The 21,028-nt window shown below is 39.9% G+C and overlaps 1 protein-coding gene across 1 annotated transcript; it reads left to right on the top strand.

Annotated features, from left to right (window-relative positions):
- Positions 1 to 116: 116 nt before the first annotated feature.
- Positions 117 to 20,283, top strand: cnsta (consortin, connexin sorting protein a). The gene is made up of 13 exons (XM_069173743.1): positions 117 to 232; positions 3,639 to 3,736; positions 4,035 to 4,436; positions 6,627 to 7,363; positions 9,132 to 9,162; positions 10,407 to 10,493; positions 11,056 to 11,137; positions 12,327 to 12,348; positions 13,315 to 13,381; positions 14,517 to 15,040; positions 15,439 to 15,624; positions 16,837 to 16,990; positions 17,161 to 20,283. The coding sequence occupies exons 2-13, from the start codon at positions 3,727 to 3,729 to the stop codon at positions 17,367 to 17,369; spliced, it is 2,511 nt and encodes an 836-aa protein (XP_069029844.1). The 5' UTR covers positions 117 to 232; positions 3,639 to 3,726; the 3' UTR covers positions 17,370 to 20,283.
- The last annotated feature ends 745 nt before the right edge of the window (positions 20,284 to 21,028 follow it).

Genomic DNA, 21,028 nt, shown 5'->3' with positions numbered 1-21,028 from the left:
CAGTGTGAGGAAGTATCCATCCATTAAAAAACAAAAAAAAACAAAAACAACCGCATGTAGTAACAGCGAAGAGACACAAGATGGCGACAGTGCACCTCGTGTCAAACAGCACAGGCCCGATGACAGCGGTAACAACGACCCCCCTCCCGGGTTTCATATCCAGTCCTCACAACAACATCTCCAGCAAAGGTGTCGGATGCTCCAGTCTTCGTTCCGACACCCTTTTCCAGCCGTAAGTACCGTTTTCTCTCTCGTGTGTCGCGGCAGGTCTGAAGGTCCGGTGACGTCCCGGAGATGTGATAAGTGTATATTTCAAAGGTTCACACGCGACGTGCCGGCCAGATGTTTTCACCGCGTTAGCTCACGTTAGCTTCGCGGCAACACACACATGAATCATGTCGCGGGTGAGACGCGACAGACCGGTGACATGACCTGACGTCAGGTATCAACGACAGTCAGCTGTTTTAAACACGAACGATTTAGCTGGCAGCTCGTCTCGGGCGTTTTCTAGCGATTTGGGTGAAGAAGCGCGAGCCTCGTCAAGAAGCTTTAACATCCAAAATTGACGCCGTTTTAAAACGTGAGGGAGCTCGTGTGCAGCTCCGGGAGCCAGCTTCTCATCAAACCGAGCAAACCACACGACAATGAGCCATGTAACACATACTAACCCAGTTTGACCAAATCAATGTTGTAATGGGGAAGTGACGGTCGGTCCTGCTGACGCTGCATGTGTGCTTTCTGTCAGCTCGTCGACTTGAGTTTTTTTTTTTTTTCATGCGAACATTAAATATATTCTGTGAACGTAGCTTCAACTTTAACTTTTGTTTTGGAGCTACGTTGCTTACGTTAGTTACTGTACTTGAAACATACAGCGTGGCTTTAGCTAAAGAGACTTGATGGCCTAAAGTGAAGACGAAAGACCACTATGTGTGAATGATGAGGGTGTAATGACTTGTTCATATAACTATTAATGGCAGCCTGCATGTCCCACAGTAAGTCTGCGTCTTAGTTCGTGAGACGTTGTTTCCAGCTTTGTTCCCGTCAGCTGCTCTGCTGTCTGTCTCGGGTCTTTCGCAGCGGCCTCTCAAAGGACAGGTCCGGGGTCACTTTCGTCATCTACCTCAAGTGTTTGTCCTTTTGGCTGACTTCACCGTTTGTCCCTTCTTCTGTCTTTTATTATTAATGGTCCCCTGTGGACCAGGCGCCGACTAAAAGAGGAGAGGATAGATGGTTGTATGGACAGATGGCTCAGTGGGAGAGGGGACATTAAAGGATACGTTAGATTAAAAAAACAAACAAAAAAAACAAAAACAAAACCGTGGACAGAAGAAGCACCTTTGACAGGTGCTGTACCACCCGTCTGTGATTTAGAGGTTGATGTTGTGTAAGCTGTAACGTCACAGTTTTGTCATGTTGTGGGACTGTTTCTGTCCCCGAGGGACATCCAGAGCTTGGACTAAGTAATTATGAATAGACTGTACAAAACAGTACATGCATAGTTTTGTTTGTATCTCAGTGATATTTAGGATTTTTCCTATTATTATTATTATTATTTCTATTATAGGAGAAGGAAAGCAGATTTTTCTTCCTGTACGCAAAGTGTTGTCTCGGTAAAATATATTGAGCTTATGCAACATAGAGACGAGGTGGTTACAGCTTTAGTTGTTTATAGGTTTTCATTCCCTTTGGAGAGAGCAGTCGTCAGTGCTGATTTGTTCACGGCCTCGTCTCCCGAGGTAATTCTCCGGGACACTTATGTGTTACCGTATCTTTGTCACAAATGTCCATAAGGAATTTTAATAAGAATATGGACACGGAACCAAAGCTTTGCTTGGTGTGTTCGTGGTGGCGTTCCTCTTTTAAATCTTTTAATGTGGGGGCTTTGTCGAGGCAGTACAGGGTTACACGAAGAACAATTAGCTCAGTGCTGCAGGAAACCAGGACGGCCTCTCTCCTCTGAGATACCAATTTCATTAGCCTGGATCTGAGTGTTTGTGGAGGATGTAGAGTTTATTATATTGCAGAGTCAAAATATCACCAGTAAAGTGTTTAGTATGTTAAATCCCTGTTGGGGTCTTACGGTTATGCATATTACAGCAAGTGACCTGGAGCCGAGTTAGTGCGATGGGGAGTCACTTGTATATTTAGTTTCTTTGTTATTGAGTGAGGGAAGCACATTTTACATTGGAGATTATACCAAAAAAAAAAACACTTATTTAATTAGTTGATGATAAAATATCAGTTCCACATGTGTATGAATATAATAAAGATATGTTGATATTGATAAATATCTTTTAAAAATGTGGGTCATACTTATGCCCTTAATAACTTTTGTCTCACAGAATTTGAATGCAGACTCCCTATTTTGACATTGGACAGTATAGTTAATGTCCAGACATTAGTTATATGGAGCTTGCAGGTAAAATAAATGCCAAACAGAAAGGTTAAGGCACATCTGGGTTTTTGGAAGCATTACCAGCTTTGTCATTTGCAGAATATTCAACTATTTGTATTCATAACATGACAAACAGCCTTACAAAAGCAAACAATAGATTTTTGTAAGTCAACATGTTGACATAATAAAGGCAGTAAAAGTTATAGTATTGATTTACACTGCAAACTGATTTACCAGTTTGTACACCTGCACAATCTAGTTCAGCGGATTGGCCCGTCAATAACTCCTCTTTTAAACGCTTATAACATTAACACTGTCAGAGGAAGATTAACTAATCAATGATTTCTGAGGCCATTTGTTGTGTTAATGTTGTTTTAGATTACACTGTGTGGTGGTTTATAAGTCTTTTTGCATTATGTATGTAAATGAGGTAGAAAATAAGATTTATTGCATGCCAATCTGTAAAATTCAACCTTTTCTTTTCTACTCTGGGTTCACATAGTGAAGAGTCACTGCTACTTCTCTTCTGATGTCATAAATCCTTCCATAATTAATCGTCATCACCTCATCCAACTTGTAACTCTTAGTGTCAATCTTTCTCCCTGTTCTTGTCTGCTCTTCACGTCTCTGTTGTTGCTGTTTAGTGGTTTTCCAAAAACTATTCTCAATCAAATTACAAAATTTTGTGAAATTTTAAACCTCAATCTTAATAATTTCCTAGTTACATTTTTATCTGAGCGTTATTCTTCTGGGTGTGAAGATATTGACTCGTTATTTAAAGAGAAGTTACAGGACACTATTTATCTTTAGCAACACTATGCAGTGTTGTCAGTGGTGTCTTACTGGTTTAGGACTTTTACAAAGCTTTCCGTTTTAGTAGTTTTTCTGTGTATTTGTCAGGTTTGTATCTGAAGAGTTAGTGGAAGTGTTCCAAAATCCTCATAAAGTCTAATCTCGGTCTTATAACCTTGACGCCATTGGTTTGTGTATACAAAAGTATTCCACTGCATTACATGATGTTGGTAGGATTTTTGCGACCTATGTACTCTGATTTGCATTTTTATGATCTCTTTAAGCCCGTGGATTTATTTGACAGTTTGGGAATGCAGTCAAACTTGTTTTGTGTTTCTTTCTTTCTCGATCTCACCGTCGTCTCTAAGTGGAATTTAACTGTCGGTGTTTCTCTTACTTTCTGACATTCACGTCTGCCTGTTCTCTGTTTTATTCCCTCGTATCTCCGCAGGCTTGAGGAAGTGTTTAAAGGAAAGCTTGTCTAACAGGCGGCACCGACCTTTAAGCTGAGAGGACAAACATTGTCAGGGTGGAGCCCAATGGATCATGGTGATGAATGTTTAAATTTACCTAACGTTTAATACAAGATATAACTGCAAACAAGTACAGCAGCCTCAAAACCACAATAAAAAAAAAGAAAAATTGGATGAGATTTACAGTGTAAACAACAGCAGTTGAGAATGACGAAGGCTGTGTTTTTTTTCTACGCTGTTGTCTCAAGTTGCAGCTGACAGTCTGACTTGTAATTAAAGAGTCAAAGTTGGCTGAAAAACTTATATACTGTACAAGAATTCATTGGTTCCCTGCAGTTCTTACTTTAATATTTGGTTTTGCCTTTCATCTTCAGGTCAGTTTGAGGGGGAGGGGAAAGTAATGTCACAGGTTTGTGTTGGTGGGGTTGACCTCTGTGATAACCTACCCACCCCTGAAGCTCTCACTGCCCAAACTCGAAACCTCAACGAGACAAACACCCTCACACAGACTCAAAGTCGCCCTCCTTCACAAAATGAGGAGGGAGGAAGGTGTGGCCTCATCCAAAAAACAACTCTCTGCAACAATGGGAAGGAGCAGGAGGAGGTGGGACACGGAAAGGAGGGAAATGGTGGACGAAGCAGAGAGGAGGATGAGGAAGAAGACATTGATGAAGTGATGAAGGAAGAAGAGGAGGAAGAATCGGAGGAGTCAAGTTGTTTAATTCGCTGCCAGTCCCCAGACACTCCCATGACCGACTCCTCCTATTCAGAAACTGGTGGGTGACACAAAAAGACTTTTATACATAAAAAAAAAAAAAAAAAGTACACTGTTTCAAATCTTTACATTTTACTTTTTGAAATAATGAACGCTTGTTTGGCCATGTGGGGACAGCAGAACACAGAGTCACCAGCCATTTACATGCATACTACATATGCCACATACACAGCTTAGCATATTGAAGTAGTTTTGGCGGACAGTTACTAATTCACACATCTAGCAGACACAGAGCAGCAGGATTCATGTGGAGTTTCTTGTGTGGAAATTTATGTCTTTTTTTTTTTTCTGTTTTTTTTTTCTGTTTTGGACTCCTGAGAATAGCATCCTCAGCTTTCACCATCTAGTCACTAACTTTGTCATTCGTCACTGTGGTGGTTGCATACAGTGGGTTTATCAGTCAATTTAAACAGCAGCTTGCTGTTGCTGCAAACAAAGCTGCTGATAGTGAGTGAGTGACTACAGAGATTTTGCAGGTGCTAAAACAGAAACAATGAGCTCTGTAGTGCTCCACAGAAGTGTGATGATTTTCACCGGCAGCGACCCCTTTTACATCACATGTTGTCATTGGACTCAGCATAAAAAAATGTTGATGAGCGGAGCTTCAAATAATTCAGGTGGATGGAATAAACACTCTTAAACCCAAATTTACAACCTGGACATGTAAATTAATATTTACTTCCAAAACAACAAACAACAGCTAACACTACATCCAGTAATTTGTTCATACCAACCTATTTTGGAGCCACTGTAAAAACTGCTGACATTCATTAGGAAGTTGTTGTTTTTTGTTTTAGGCTATGTAGAAAATGGATAAAAATAAGATTCCAGTAAACAATCTGACATGTACAAAGAAGTATGTTAAAAATAATAGTTTAATAATTTGTGCAATGAAGCAAACATAATTAATTTGTTAATTAATAATTAACTTGCAATTAAAATATGAGTTTGCCAGTTTGAAACTTTGAGAGACAGTAATATTAATATAGTTTGTTTTGAGATGGACTCTTGCTATGAAATTTTTAAATGTTAGCTTTCACTGCATAACTGTTTTAGTTAAACAAGCGTCAGTGTACTAAAGGCCAACATTCGGCTCAAAGTCTAGGTTACTCACCTTTTGGATGCCTTTTGTGTGTTTTAAGTACTCAGCACATCATTGTGATGTCCGTGGGAAACAGAGAAATCATTTGGAGTGGAGCCGTGTGTAGAGTGAAAGGGAGAAAATGAATTTGAGGAGAAGAATAAATTGACAGAAGACACTTAGGACCAGAAAGCAAAAACATTTAGTCGAGCAAATCAGACAATTTATAGACTAGAAAAAAACACAAGTACAGTCCAAGCACTGGTAAACTGTAACGCTGTGTCAGCATTTCAAAACTAAATAAAACCAGCTTAGAGCTCAATAGTTCACATCTACATTTGGAGACATACACAAACACCTGTGTGTTGGTAAGAAATGTAGGAGCAACCGTGAAAATGTTGGCTCAGCACCTTTTCCACCAACCCTCTAGTTAAAATCAAGTTTTTCACCTTGTTGATATATCAATATGGCGTTTTTATGTGCTATATCATAAGTGAAATAAGCAGTCAACGCCATGACTGAGCATGTTTGGAACAGCAGTGATTCTGAAGTCTCACAAACAGAGATTCAGACAGCCAGGGTTTCATAGTTCACATACCTGAGGAACCAATTAGTAACTGATATAATCAACGCTAGGAAAGGCAGCAGTCAGCATTGATTGAAACATAACTACAAGAAAACCTTAGTATGAGGATGTTCATCCATTGAGAAAATACACAAAGAAAGATCATATTTACTCCTAAAAGTTTAATAGATTAATACATTTAATTATGTTGATGATTATGTTAATTTAGTTAAGTTGTGAGGACATAAATTTCTATATATAGTCACATTGTGGTGAATTACCAGTCGCCATGATGTAAATTATTGAATGTGAGGGTGTATTAGTGGTTGGGGTTAGTATACGTCTCAAAGAAGTGAATGCCCTCTGAAGAGATGGAAACATTACTGTGTTTTTGTGTACGACTATGTGCTCACAATTATTTTGCTTCTTTGGAGAAAAAGTTGATTTGATTTAAATACAGATTTGCACATTTGTGGTGCCCCATGCATGGTATGTTTTCCCTCATCTCTCTTTCTGTTTGCTGCTGTCTGTCTTTCCCTCCGTAGGCAGTCTGTTGGAGACTGCATGTCCTTTTAGCCCTGGGACCAGTCCAGAGCCGACGTCCCCTGTCATTCCAGTGGTCAGTCCAGAAACTGTACACCCCATCAGTTCAGTGGCACCGAGCCAGAGTGGTGCTGAAGTGGACTCTCATATCTCCAACACTGGATCAGGTGCCTCTACCACAGGGTCCATGACATGCGCACATGGACCTACCTTCACCACAGGACTCATAGATTCTACTTCACAAGCTACAACCTCAGGCACACGGCCTACCAGCCCAGCTGGGCCTACATGTATCACAGAAGTTACTGACAAGACAGCAAAAACTCCAAACTCCTCAACAGAACAGTTTACCTCATCCCCAGAGCCAGTCCTCAACTGTGGTACCACATGTACCCAAGGGTCTGCCTGTTCATATGCAGGATCTATCACCTCAACTGCAGAGATATTTCCATTTATTGCATTAACAAGGCCCGACACTTCCAATGCTTCCACTTCTGCGAGTGCAACAGCAGAACCTGCTCCCTTCGCCACAGCGCCTACAACTACAGGTGCAGAGCCCACTTCCACCACAGGATCTGCGTCCTCAAATTGGGCAAACACTGCATCCACTCCAGTGACCACGTGTTTGTCAGTCTCCACCTGCGCCACAGGGCCTGTTCCGAGCCATGCCCTGCTACAGACACTCGAGCAGCTGGCACAAAGAGGAGACGACACCCACCTTCCACAGTACCTTCACCAGGTAACCTTTCTGTTATATCAAGCACATGTTGATTCTGTCAGTCACGCATTTGAACAGACACTCTGCTGTCTCTTTAAACTCTTGCTCAAACACTGGTTATTAAATCCCAGTTATCCACTCGACCTCATAATCAGAACGGCACTTTGTACCCTGAGGCATGGGTGTCTTCAGTGTCTCCACACACAAACACGCTACACAGAGAACATGTACCCTCAGTTTGTGTGCTCGTTCCTCTCTCACCCACAGCCCTGCATGACTGAACACGCATGTTTTAAGGTGTGTGAATATTTCTGCCACTTTGATTTGTACATCCCTGCATCAGGCACACCTGACCTATGCTTACTTGCAGGCAAACAGGTGTGTATGTGTGGAAAAAGACAGCGTGGGGTGCAATTTCTGACACATTTTCCCACAAACATCTTGCTTGAATACTGTAGATAATGATATGACATTTGGGATGGTGAGTTGTGGTTACTCTTGTCAAAAGAGGGGTCTTTACAACATCATGTTTTTGGCAGTGTGTGGGAAAAAAAGTAAGGCGTGGACTGTTGACAAATTCAAATATCACAGTATTTTTTACCAAATACCTCAATGTTATTATTATTATATTATTGTAACAGTTCTGTAGTGATGACTATTGGTGCTTTCAAAACATATTTGCACAATTAGATTTTTCATAAATATTCATCAGTCATGTGGTTGTAATGACTAAGTGAGTAAAGACAAATAATAGAACAGTCATTTTAGTTGTAATTAGCATAAATATGAATTGTTGGACAACCAACAGAAGAAACCAGTGAGTCTAAAGTCTGCACCAGAAAGAGAGAGTGACAGACAGACGTGCTGTACTTCACCTCATAGATGACTCGATGACAAAGATCCTGTTTTTCAGCTTCAGCCATATTTTAAAAGCTTTTACTTGGACGTGAAATAGCATAATGTATCACAGATCACATATGAAAACAAAGCAAAAACTACACTTTACATATTTTCAAAACTGAATACGTGAAACATACTTCACAATAACGTCAAATGAAATTTAACTGTATTTTTTTTAATGTTCATTTGCATTTTATGTGGTGTAACAGATGGTTAATTATAGTGAAAAAAACAACAACTTAAGACTTGTCTTTCCAACTTTATGTCTAAACCGTCAGTGCAGTTACCAAGAAAGGTTACTCAGTTGTCACCACCCTTCACCTCATTAGAAATGCGAGAGCCTTGTGTCCTCCTTTCCTCCTCCTCCTCCTCCTCCTCCTGCTCTCTCTCTCTCTCTCTCTCTCTCTCTCTCTCTCTCTCTCTCTCTCTCTATTGTACACACACTTCTCCTATTCTGTGATCAGCTGAACAACATGAAAGCCACACTTGCTGAAAAGAGGTAGAGTGTCCACCCTGGTCTCTCTTTTTTTTTTCCTTCTTGCTGTCTTTCTTTTCACTCTCACTCTTATTTTCACTTGACTTAACAGCTTAGTGCTGTATCATGTCTCGGAGATCAGATGAAGTTATTTCCGTCATGGTTAATGATTATAGAATTATAGAAGTCACTGCAGCTGTAGTTGTACAGTTACTCTTTTTCAGTGTGGTGTCACTGCGTGCCATGTTGGTATATTTTCGACCTCCTTTCTTTGTTTTGTGTCGTGTTTAGGAACCACTCGACATGGGGATTAGTTTCAGTAATTTCAGTTTCCCTAATTCCTCTGTGACAACTAATGGCATAAAAGCGCACATGCACTTTATTAAAAATGATAATCTCTCTATTTCTCTGCAGATTGCTGAGGCCTTTGTCCTTCAGAAAGACTGTATCTTTGACTCTGTCAGCATGTGTGTGTCTGTGTGCTGATTACGGCTACTTGTGTGTGTTTCTTTCGCGTTGCAGTAAAGATACAGCGGATGCATTAACGCCTCACTGCCTTTAGAGTTAAAGTTTTTTAAAAGAGCCAAGAAAGAATAAATAGAAGAGACATGGTGAAAATAAAAGTGGATGAGCAACAAAAGGACCTTGCACAAAGAGAAAAGTGAACAAGGAAAATAGAAAATAGATAAGGAGAGCACAAAGACCAAGAAACAGAGAGAGAGAGAAAAAGTGCTAAAATCTGGGCTGGCTTTTACAGAACACCCAGAGGCTCACAAGGTGGAGACGCAGAAAGAAAGAAGAGAAGATGGTTTCTAAGATTAAAACTATCGTTTGCCTTAATGACATAACAGCAATGGAAACTACTGCTGTGTTACCAATACAAACCATTTGTTAGATGAGGAAAGATTGCACGATGATGATGATGATGATGATGATGATGATATCAACAAAGTCATTCACTGGTTTAATCCATTATGACATTTTTGAGGAACATAAAAATCACTTTTCGTGAAATGCAATGATGCCAAACAGCTGAACTTTTTATTTGTTGAACAATCAAAAATGTTCTTTGTACCATGAGAGTTCCTTGTGGTTCATTGAGAACACCACTGGCCTCTATTTGTGAACAGATATGTTGACTTTGTGCAACTTACTTATTGAACACTTATTGAAAGAAACACTCTCATACAAATGCACCTGCCAATGATCAAGTATAAACAGAGTACAAGAAAGGGATAGAGATGCATGAAAGGGAAAAAGGAGCGCAAGCAAGAGAAAGAATGGGAGGGTTAATCAGAGGAGAGAGACAGTGGGAGGGAAGAAATGAAAGAGTCAAAGAGAAGGGAAAGCTAGCTTAGCTATCTCATGCATGTAGAAGGGGTTGGTGAGAGAGAGAAAGCATTGAGCTATGTCAAAGAAGGATTGTATTTTGGCTGCTTATATCCATAAACATGAGATTGCATCCGAGAGCGCTTTTCCTCTTTTGGCCTTCCTCTCCTCCCTTCTCTCCTCTTCACTCTTTCTGTCTTGGTCCTCCATTTCTTCAGACTCACTTCTGCCTCTATTGGTCTGTGATTGGCTATTGAGCCAAGATTGATACAGATTTGATACAGTTTTGAAGCTTCTACAGTAAACAGTTCTCTGGCCTGGTGTGGTGTATGTGTGTGTTTCTTAACCTGTGGTGTTCAGACCAGCGGGCTTTATGGTGCATCCAACTAGAGAGACTCTATCACCAGAGAGTATTGGACAACCTGAATGGCCTTGAAGAGCAGTGGGGTAACGCGCAACACACACACACACACACACACACACACACACACACACACACACACACACACACACACACACACAGCACACAGCACACACACGCCACACATGGACATGCAATTTAGCATAGTTTTTTTTCTTTTTTTTGTTGCCTATGTAACAAGATCCTATAATATTTATAATATAACATGATTATAAACATTTCTATTCTGCCTACAAACTTAACTAGCAGGAAATGTACTCTGGAAGTACAGTACACGTGATTTTTATTTTAATGCACGTACTGAGAGGTTGCTGCATTACTGAATATCATATTTGTCACTGCATGTACCCGCATGCACGACCTTCAGGCATAAAACACCTCCACAGAGTGACTGCAGCCACACTGTGGTGATCTGTTGGAGCCTGGTAATACGTATCTCATGTAGTTCCAGTGATCATATACAAATGCCATCAGTTAACAATTAGGATTATGGACCTGGATTGCATTTCTTTGTTTTACAGGGGAGCTCAGCTCCTCACAGATAGAACCATGTTCTGATCTAACTCTGTCTCTCTGTGTCCTTCTTAGAGAGTCAGTGTAGAAGGACGTCCTCTCACCTGGCAACCCAACATCTGGACACTCTCAAACACATCTGCCAGACGCACAGTCGGTAAGTTAGCGTGCGTGTGCGTGTGTGCGTGTGTGCGTGTGTGTGTGTGTGTGTGTGTGTGTGTGTGTGTGTGTGTGTGAGTGAAAGAGAATTCTTGACATGTACTTTTTTTCTTTTGCATTTTTGTATTTAATGGCTCTTAAACTAGATACTATACCATAATGTACTAGATTTTCTGAAATGAGTACATTTCGAGAAACTTGCAATTTGTTGAACCACAGCCCAACATTTAGGGAAATATGCTTGTTAACTATCTTGTGCAGAATAAGGCAACAAGGTCAATATTAATTTGATTTTGCCAGGAGGTCTAGAACAAGTGAAGATCATGACGCTTAGCTTCATCATATATTTGAAAACCCCAAAACTATTGTACATAATTTCACAACACAATAATCAGCTGCCTGCAAATCAAATGTACCCATTATTATTTTCTGATCGTTTACGATAGTGTGCGTGTGTACTTGTGTGTGTGTGTGCTCGTTGTTTAGCGAGGAGTGTGTGGAATGTGTCTGTTGTGGGTGTGCTCATGCAAGGGTCACTAAATAGTCAAGTGAAGCCCGTCTTGGCATTTTTCAATATTTAATAGGAAGTCCTCCGTGTAGTTTACCTGCCAGACACTCGCCCTTTCACATCATACACACATGCACATTCTGCTTTCTCATGTTCAGATGTGTGTGTGTGTGTGTGTGTGTGTGTGTGTGTGTGTGTGTGTGTTTGTTTGTATCTATGACTGTGAGCATGTATATCTTAGTGTGTATGAGCCCTGCAGTGATAGTTAAAACATATGGCCCTTAGCTGCTGCTGCTGCACTTTCAGACATTTGAGCCATCAGACTGCTAAGGTTTCACTTTGCCTAACTCACACACACACACACACACACACACACACACACACACACACACACACACACACACACACACACACACACACACACACACACACACACACACACACACACACACACACACACACACACACACACACACACCTTTGCCCAAAGCTCATGCACATGCCCACACTGACTCACATACACGTTGTAATAGCCTGGGAAATGTGTCCGGGCTAATATTAGATTGGGAGAGTAGAGGAGGGTCACCCATCTTTCGCGTCTTCATTTACTAAAACCAAGAGTGGACCTTCTATACTCTCACCGTCTCACACTTTCTCTCTTTCTTTCTTCTGTTTATAGACCAAGGACTAGAGATGCTGAGGTAAGACATTTGTATTTTTTTGGTGTGTGTGACAGCGGGAAAATGAACATACATTTAAGCTAAAGCAGAGTCACTGTGTATTTGTCATTTCAGGGGAATGATATCATGTTTATGTGTTGCATGTAAAATATTTATTTTATCCAGGGCAATGAACTAAACTGCAATTCTTTCTTTAGCAGTTTGTAACTTACACATTATTAAACCATGTAGTGTACATAAATGTGGTAGTATATGTCAATAGGATTATCCACCAAATTTTAATACCTTTATGGCATTGACCAAATTGTTTTGATACCAAGCTCTGTTGAAAATGTCCTCGTGATTTGATACCAAATTTTGATACCTAGGCTACATCCACACATTTCAGTTTTAGTGAGCATAATTTTTGCTACGTTTACATAGGAGTAAATCTCACCTGCGTCAGTGAACCAATGCAGCACTTGCATACATAGGCTCTTCTTGGGCGGCACGTCCACGTAGAAAGACTCACTCGGTTTCAACTCAAGTAATTCTTACATCAGGATGACTTAATTCAAACTACTTTTTTGGCTGCATACCTGTGTGAATAGTGTTTGCTGCAGTGACTGGAGGCCAACTAGCCACATCAGGCTCTTTGTAAGCCGTTTAGGAAACATCTATAAATTCTAGCGCCTCCCAACAGCCTGCATATGAGGCGTGTAGGGCACATCTGTAAATTGTTGTTACAGAATAGTGTAATCTTGTTTACACTCTCCCCCTCTAAGCTGCATGAACACTTTATACAGTAATGTTTGATAATTAAATTCTTGTTTTGTTAAACTGTTTTTAATATAAAATTGATATTAAAAAGGTTTGTTCAGGAACTGGTATCAAAGTGAAGGTATCGCTACCTGTATCAAAAATGATTTACCCAGCGATACCCGTCCCTTAATGTCTGCAGATAGTTTATTTATTTGTGTGTGTGTGTGTGTGTGTGTGTTTGTACAGCGTACATCTGTGGACCTTTTGAGACCTACATTTGAAGAATGTGGTGCACTGCCTTCATCTACCTCAGGTGAGTGACTGCAAACTGCTTGGATATCATGTGATTTATGTTCTGTTGGTAGTTATTAGACCAAGGTATGCACAATCACTGGTATGCTGCTGAAAGCTGATATTTGTTTCATTAAAAGTTTAATCATTGGAAATTGTGGCTGTTGTTACTGAAATGTTTACTTGATAAGACCTTAGACCAAAGTTAGAGGTGGTTTAATGGTCGTTGCACTCCATATTGTGTACATGTGAGTGGTTTAAAAGACCTCAGTTTTGGACTTTGGCTAAATTGATGAACCAGAGATATAAGGTGAGAAATGCAGACCTTCAGTAGTTTTCTTGTGTCATACTGTTGAAGAGAGAGACAGGACATAGTGACGATTAGTTTTACCTCGACAACTGTGGCTATACACACACTTAGAAAGGTGATGGACTGCATGGCTAAGGATTTTATTATCAGATCAAGAAAACCTGTTTAATGTATGTGTTGTTCACTGGTGGTGTTGCTCAACAGTAGACACTTGAGAGTCAGTGCAGTCAGCAGTCTCACGAAAAGACTGCATGAATATGTCCTGTCAGCAAAACAGCACGCAAATGTAAAAATTCCCTTTCAAGGTTTACTTGGCACTTTTGTGTTGCTCAGACTCATCTTATTTACTTTGCTTGGCTTCCACTACAGAAATACCACATATAGTTTAGGACGTGCTTGACACAACATGGAAAATATGGGTGCTGTCAAAAGATGTCTATATACAGGAGAGGTTTGCTTTTTTTCTGGTTGGCGGTTGTATATTTGAAGAAACTAATACTGCATGCGCACAAGTTTAATGCAGCAAAATCTGATGCTGGTAGCTTCCTTTACATTGAATACAACTGTGCTGAAAAGACGTATTTCAAGTGTTTTTATATTTGTTTGTTGAGGATTTTGAGTTTGAGTTAAGGAGCAGTTTTCTCTGCCTTTAGTAAATAATTCACTGGACAGCATTTATAATAATTCTAGTCACAAACAAGGAAAGTAAGGCCCACATAGACTAACGTAGAGTGGAATAACTTTGAGTAAACGCCATCTTGAGAGTGTTTAGCCCTGTCTTATCTGTTGGTTTTGACCAAGTCTCTATATTTTCTGCTTAAAACTGTTTCTATGTTCTTTCATCCAGCCCATCAGGTTGAAGGACGGATGGAGCATCAAGCCAAAGACTCCTCTTGTCCAGTTATACCCTCCATTAATTTATCTGACAGGCTCAATTCCCCCGAGGTCTCAGAAAACCCGGACAGGGAATTAGAGGGGAGGGACGGTTTCCATGGAGATCAGCTGACTGACAATCAAGGGAAGGACAGAGAGAGAGAAGAGGCAGAAGGAGGGGTAGTATACACCATCTCAGTCACAGGAAATGGGCCGCACCCCTCTACAGCTGAAGGAATGGATCAGTCCAAGTCTGCAGAGCAGCAGGAAGAAGATTTAGGTTCAGCACAGGAAAAGGTGGCAAAAAAGAAAGTGGAGGAGGCAGCAGAGGATTTGGAGATGGAAGATGAGGGAGAGGAAGAAGAGGGGGATGAGAAGCAGAAGAAAACTAACAATCCTTTTTATCAGAAAGCTTGCTCAGTGGAGACTCTGGTCTGTGGGGCAGAGGTGGAGGCAGAACAGCTGCATCTGGATGCTTTAGCTCAGGAGGAGACCCAGGTATATATTATATTTTTGAGCTTCCTAAGATACTCTGAGTTGTTTTAAGAAACAAATTAAAGTAAATATAAAGTATCACTAATAACAGGATATCGTTTTTGGTTTTTCTATGGTGCCTGTTACAGCTCATGCTCACTTCCTCTGTTTTCATGATAAACCTTTGTTACTGGCCATATATAACCTGTCACTTCCTCTGTTTCAGCTTATTTTTTTATGCACACAACAACTTATTTTTTTATGCACACAACAGCTAACAGACACAGGAAATAAGCAGCTGCCACTGAATTAGCTTTAGAGGCTTCAGTCTGAACAGTGTTACAGTAGAGAGTGGAATAACAAAACTGATAACCATTTCCACAGCTGATGTACGAGTTATAACTCTTCCATTATCTCTGCAGGAGAGTGCGAAAACCTGTCTGCACCAGGAAGCACACCTTCCTCCAGAGGCTCATATAAACCAGCAGGAACAGTGTGTGGAGGAGGAAGAGGAGGAGGAAGAAGAAGAGTACGAAGTACACCAACTTGACATCTTGAGAGAAGCTCACTCACTGGACACCATGGCAAAACTCATCAGTGTAGAGGAGGTGTGTACGCTGTCCTGCTTTGATCAGGACGAGGAGGGGAGAGTAATGCTGTCCGACTTTTTAGCTCTGCTTAGTTCACTTGCATTCATTTAATTTGTTGGGATGTTTGTTAATATATTTGCATGAATGGGTGTCTGCATATATGTGTGTATATTTGTCTTTCTTTTCAAATCAAACATACTAATTTATATATTTATATATATATATATATATAAATTAGTATGTTTGATTTGAAAATATATATATATATATATATATGTTAACTTTAACTTGGTAGGTCAATGAGCGTTTAAGGTTTTCTGTCTCTATCAGCCCATCTAGGCCTGTGAGAGAGAGCATGTCTCTGAGATGAAGCAGCCCTAAAGGCACTACTTAACCATCACCGCAATACCCACTGTGGATTTGTTTTGCAGATATGAAAGCCAATTTGACATTTAACTCTTCTGCATTAGGAGAATACAGGATGTAGAACACACAGGCAGATATTGATTAAGAAGCGGGAGCTGTTGTTCTTGGAGTTATTTGGTAGTTTTGGGTCCCTGTTTTGGATCTCTCTAGTGAGTCCGTGCAGAAGTCATTCTTCCTATTGGAAGGTTTTTTTTAATATAACAAATACAAACTAAGTGAATATGGTATGTGTAGTGCTTTTATGGAATTCTGGGAGTTAATAATGAATTATCTGTCATAAGTCAGTCGTTCATTTTCAACTTTGTGGCTCAGCTCAACATTGTAAGCAGTTTGATGGTGAATCACACCCTTTCTGATGATCTCATTATTACTACATGATGTAACAATAAGCAGAGATGTTGCTGAATATGTTTGGCCGAAGTTCATTTGACATCGTAAACTGTATTTTAACAACTTTTCCATTGATCCCTGGATTGTTTGAGGTCTGAAGTAAATAACTTCTTTTAAAGGGAAGCAGTACCTGGCACTATTGTTAATATGTTGGAGGGAATGTTGATAGAGAGGTTCAAAGTTGAGTACTGCTGATTGTGTGCTGTACTGCCACCTGGTGGACAGGGCTGGTGAGACTCACCTGCTGTAAAACAAGTCCTTCCGCACTCTCCCTTCACATCATTGTCACAGTCAGGTGTGAGGATGAACAGATCAAATAAGATTTGATGGTGTAAACAGAAATTAGGTTTATGCTAATATAAGTGTCTGTACTTCCTAACATCTCCCTATTTTTTATTTTGTTTTGCATCTCAGACGTCTCCCACCTCTGGCCTGGTCTCCATATTGAAGAAACGCCGTGTTTGTGTGGACAACGTGAGTGTGTCTGCCAGTTCAGAGACCCAACCAGAAAAACCCACTGCCACAAGACGCGTCCGCTTCAAAGTTCCCGATGACAGCTATGATCATGGTATGTTTGTGTTTACCGTTTACAGTTAGAGATTTGTATCTCTCCGGTCTTAACCTGCACCAACTTTACCAATCCACTGCGACACTGTTCATAATAGTAAATACATCTCGTATGATTCTACTCCATTGTACATTCCCTCTAACTACTTCATCCATCATTTGTCTCTGTAGAGGTTGGCGGTGGGGACTCCTGCCTGCTCCTCTTCCTGCTTTGTCTGGTTACTGTGGTGATCAGTGTAGGTGGAACTGCCCTTTACTGTGCTCTGGGCGATGCCCAGTCCTCAGTCTGTCAGGACTTCTCCAGGAATGCAGACTTCTACATTGGCCAAATACAGCGCGGGATAACTCAGATCCAACACTGGTTTGCTCCTGGCTCATAGCAGTAAACAGTTTGTCAGCAACGTGGAGCTGCTGGTCTTCGTGTTTATCACTGCAGAATCCTTCTACTTCCTGGGACGATGTTTTCTGAGATAATGGTGCCAGGCAGTCACGACCCTCCCTGCTACTATGTGGGGTATGTGACAATTATTGGCTGAACATCTATATCAGATACAGTTGGCATTGGTAAGCCTGCTCCAGCGCATTTTAAGGCTCGGTGAATACGAGCCTTAAATTCTGTCATATGTCAGATGTCCCTTTCCAACACGAGTTTGAAGGGAAAGCTGGGCAGAGAGAGACTGTTTCCATTTTTTCGTAACAGAAGAGGGAGAACTGACCTGCACCCCTCTCGACCCTGTCCAGTTTGAAAAAGTCAGAAATTCTAGGTTTAGAAACCCCAAAGGTGAATAAAGTGTCCTATTGAACTAGCTGAGAGCTGTGATACTTGCGTATCAAAGGTCACAGGCAGATAAATCCAACATGGCTGGATACACACTAACTGACTCACTGGACTCAAGAATCAGCTCCCTCAGTTAGGAATAAAAACAACTGAAACACAGAAATAAAAAAAAATATACATATAACGTGTAGTTAATTAACGACGGAGCATATAGATGCTCTCTCCACACATGCTGCACAAATGGGAAGAGGCCCACTGGGTATTTTTCAAACTGCTGCAACCACTTAGTGTTGCTTTTATTGTTGTTTTTTAAAAAAATTTCAAATGAACAAATTATTTTGTGGTCTTCTACTTGGAATGAAACATGATGTCTTAATAACGTCTTAAACATTTGAATGAATGTTTGGCGTTTAATGTTAAACTTTGTGTCACGTGGGGCATCTGTATATCGTTAGGAAACATACATTAGAAGGGTTATTTTGGTATTAATCATAACTGAGCTGCTAATGGCAGACGGTCTTAAAATATGTTCAATCGGGTAAAATAATGAATTGCTAATTAAGTTAATTGCATATAACAACTGTGATTTTTACTGATGAATTATATTTGCACTGAGCTGTTGCTAATGAGCTCTTTATCAACTGTAATACTATTTTTGTGCTTTTCCCCCTGAACACATTCGACCCGAGTGTCCTGTCGCAGCTCTTTTCTGCATAACTACTAACAGTGAGTTTACAGTGAGCTGACATGGCTGCCACTGGAGACTAAAAGTCCAAACTATCCGTTTATGAGTTTCAAAGAGCTCGATCTAGCTTTGTGTAGCATATGCAACATGTACAGGAACACAGTGCACCTCTGTATATATTGTCAAAGGAATGTTTAACATGTTGCACATACAGTACAGACCGGTACCGTTTTTTTTCTTTTTTAAAGATATCGCAATATTTCTACAGCCATCTTTCTGTTGGTCCTAAACGCAGGCTCGATGTGATTTCATCAGAAACAAAATGTCCATATCCACCAGATGTTCGTACAACATTGAGAGGCACGGACCACCTGAACAGAAAACACTGTGGCTACAGGTGGAATATTTCACTAAAATGATGAATGAGAAATTGACATTAATGTTGAAAACAATAATTACTCAGTGTACGTAATCAGTGGGGTCCTTGATGATGATGATGGGATCATTTGAAGCACTGTCTGCCTGTGTTTGCTGTTTTGGGGAATTCTGGCCATCATCATCCTCTCTATGTGATTGTCAGTGTTGCTTTCTTTATGATTTCTCAAAAATAATGTTTTGCAGCTGAGAATGATTTTGCCACCTCTTGGTCTTCCTTAACAGTCATCTAGATAACATTTGCCATTTTTGTTAAAGCTGTCTAATGTGTTTACATCTGTTGAACAGACTTTGTCTGAGGGAACTGAGGGGAATGGAAAAACAGGTGTTCTGGAAAAAGGCTTACAAAACAGTGCTTTAACTCTTATTTCTACTAATTGCAGAGCAAATTTTTGTAAATGGGGTCATTATTCAGCTTAATCTCACGTTTTGCCTTGTTCTGTTTTCATGCGTTTCAAGTGTTATTTCAACATATTCTTTTTTCTTTAATTTGCTGTTGTGCCCTAGAAAATCCACACATCTCAAAAAGGTCTTACTTGTCAAGAAATAAAGAAAACAAAGGTCTATTAAAGAGGACCGATTTAAGTGTCTGAACTATGGATTACTCCCAGTTTAAGATCAAACAGTGTTATCTCTCTGTCATGTTTCTCACAAAAACCTGATCATTTGTTGGCGATATGAGGATTTTCCAGGACATAATGAAAAGTAGGTTTCATTCTTGTTTTTATTTGCACATGTCATCTGGCTGGTTCAGATGACGATCACTCAGAAAACCTCTTATTTAATCTTGCTGATGATTTTAATTATTTATAATACTAGGGTAGTCAAGTGTAAGAAACGGATGCATCTTTTGGTTTCTGTTGGATTTCTTCATGATTTCTTCGTTGTCGTCATACATCTTATAGGATTTTCATCTATTATGTCACCATTGTTCTTAAGGAGACTTTGACAGAGACTCTATTTCTCATTTAATATCCTAACTCTTTTGAACACCATTAGGCCATCGTGTTGTTTGTTTTCATTCATTTTCCCTTATTAGAAGATGATTTGAAACTTGTGGGTTTATGCTACTGCTGTCAGTATCATCTTTCTCACGCAAAGATTGTTCATGTCTCATCTGGAAGCATAACACAGATGTATGTATTCTCATTTCTTATTTCCAGTTGTCAGCAGAACATTAGAAATGAATGAAAGAAAAGTCTGGATTTTTGTGTGTGGATCAGTAGTACAGTGTACCACTTATTGGCCTGCCGAAAGACATTTTATGGATCATTTGAATAACTCTGCCTTGTTACAATCTGTAAGAATAAAGTAAATTACATTTTTACTTTGTTGTTGTTAAAAAAAAAAAACACCTCTTTCCTTTTATGTCTCCTGTTAAAGCCATTTGAAAAACGCTGTTTGTGTGTCTCCATTCTTGATCTTGTCCACACAGACAGGTGCTAATGGAACAGATGAGTCTATAACTCACACTGTGGCATTAGTTGAAGGTATTCAAGGGTGAAGATTGCAAAGACTTATTTTTACACTTTGTCTGACCTGCTTGTGTTGTGCTTTATCCGATTAGAACTGTTGAGGTGCTGAGAGACGTGTCCAAGATGAAGAAATCAGCGTCTCTTTGGAGTTCTCTGGACTAGTCACTCAGTTCAGTATTGATACTGAATTGCAAGGTGATGCTGATATGGTTTAGCTGTGATCACTCGTAGCAGATTCTGGGGCAGCAGTGAGCATTAATGATAGTTTACACATACGGCTGTGGAAATTAGGGGCAATCAAAATCATAAACAAAAAGCTTTGTGTTGTATGCCATAGGCTAAATAGTTTCTTAAACTGTTTAGATTCACTGAGGATATAAGCACACTGCAGTTGGTATTCCACAAGCTAAAAACTAACACAAATACGTTACCAATTAGATTTTTATGCATTCAAATTGTGCAAAAATCAGCCATGTGAGTATAGTTTTGGTGACTTGTGATGCAAATATATCTTTATTAAAAAAAAAAAAAAAAGCACATACATTTTTTTTCTAATTTGAAGATTTTAATTTGGGTATGCAAAATTTCTTTCTTGGTAAAACAACTGAATTCTGTCCTTTCCCAGGCTTCCACAGCTTTACTGAAAATTCACAATTATAGCCTACA

Source organism: Embiotoca jacksoni, unplaced genomic scaffold (genome assembly GCF_022577435.1).
Source record: "Embiotoca jacksoni isolate LCO1_2020_lvr unplaced genomic scaffold, fEmbJac1.0.p SCAF_6, whole genome shotgun sequence".
Taxonomy (NCBI): domain Eukaryota; kingdom Metazoa; phylum Chordata; class Actinopteri; family Embiotocidae; genus Embiotoca; species Embiotoca jacksoni.
This window is presented reverse-complemented; position numbering and strand designations above follow the sequence as displayed.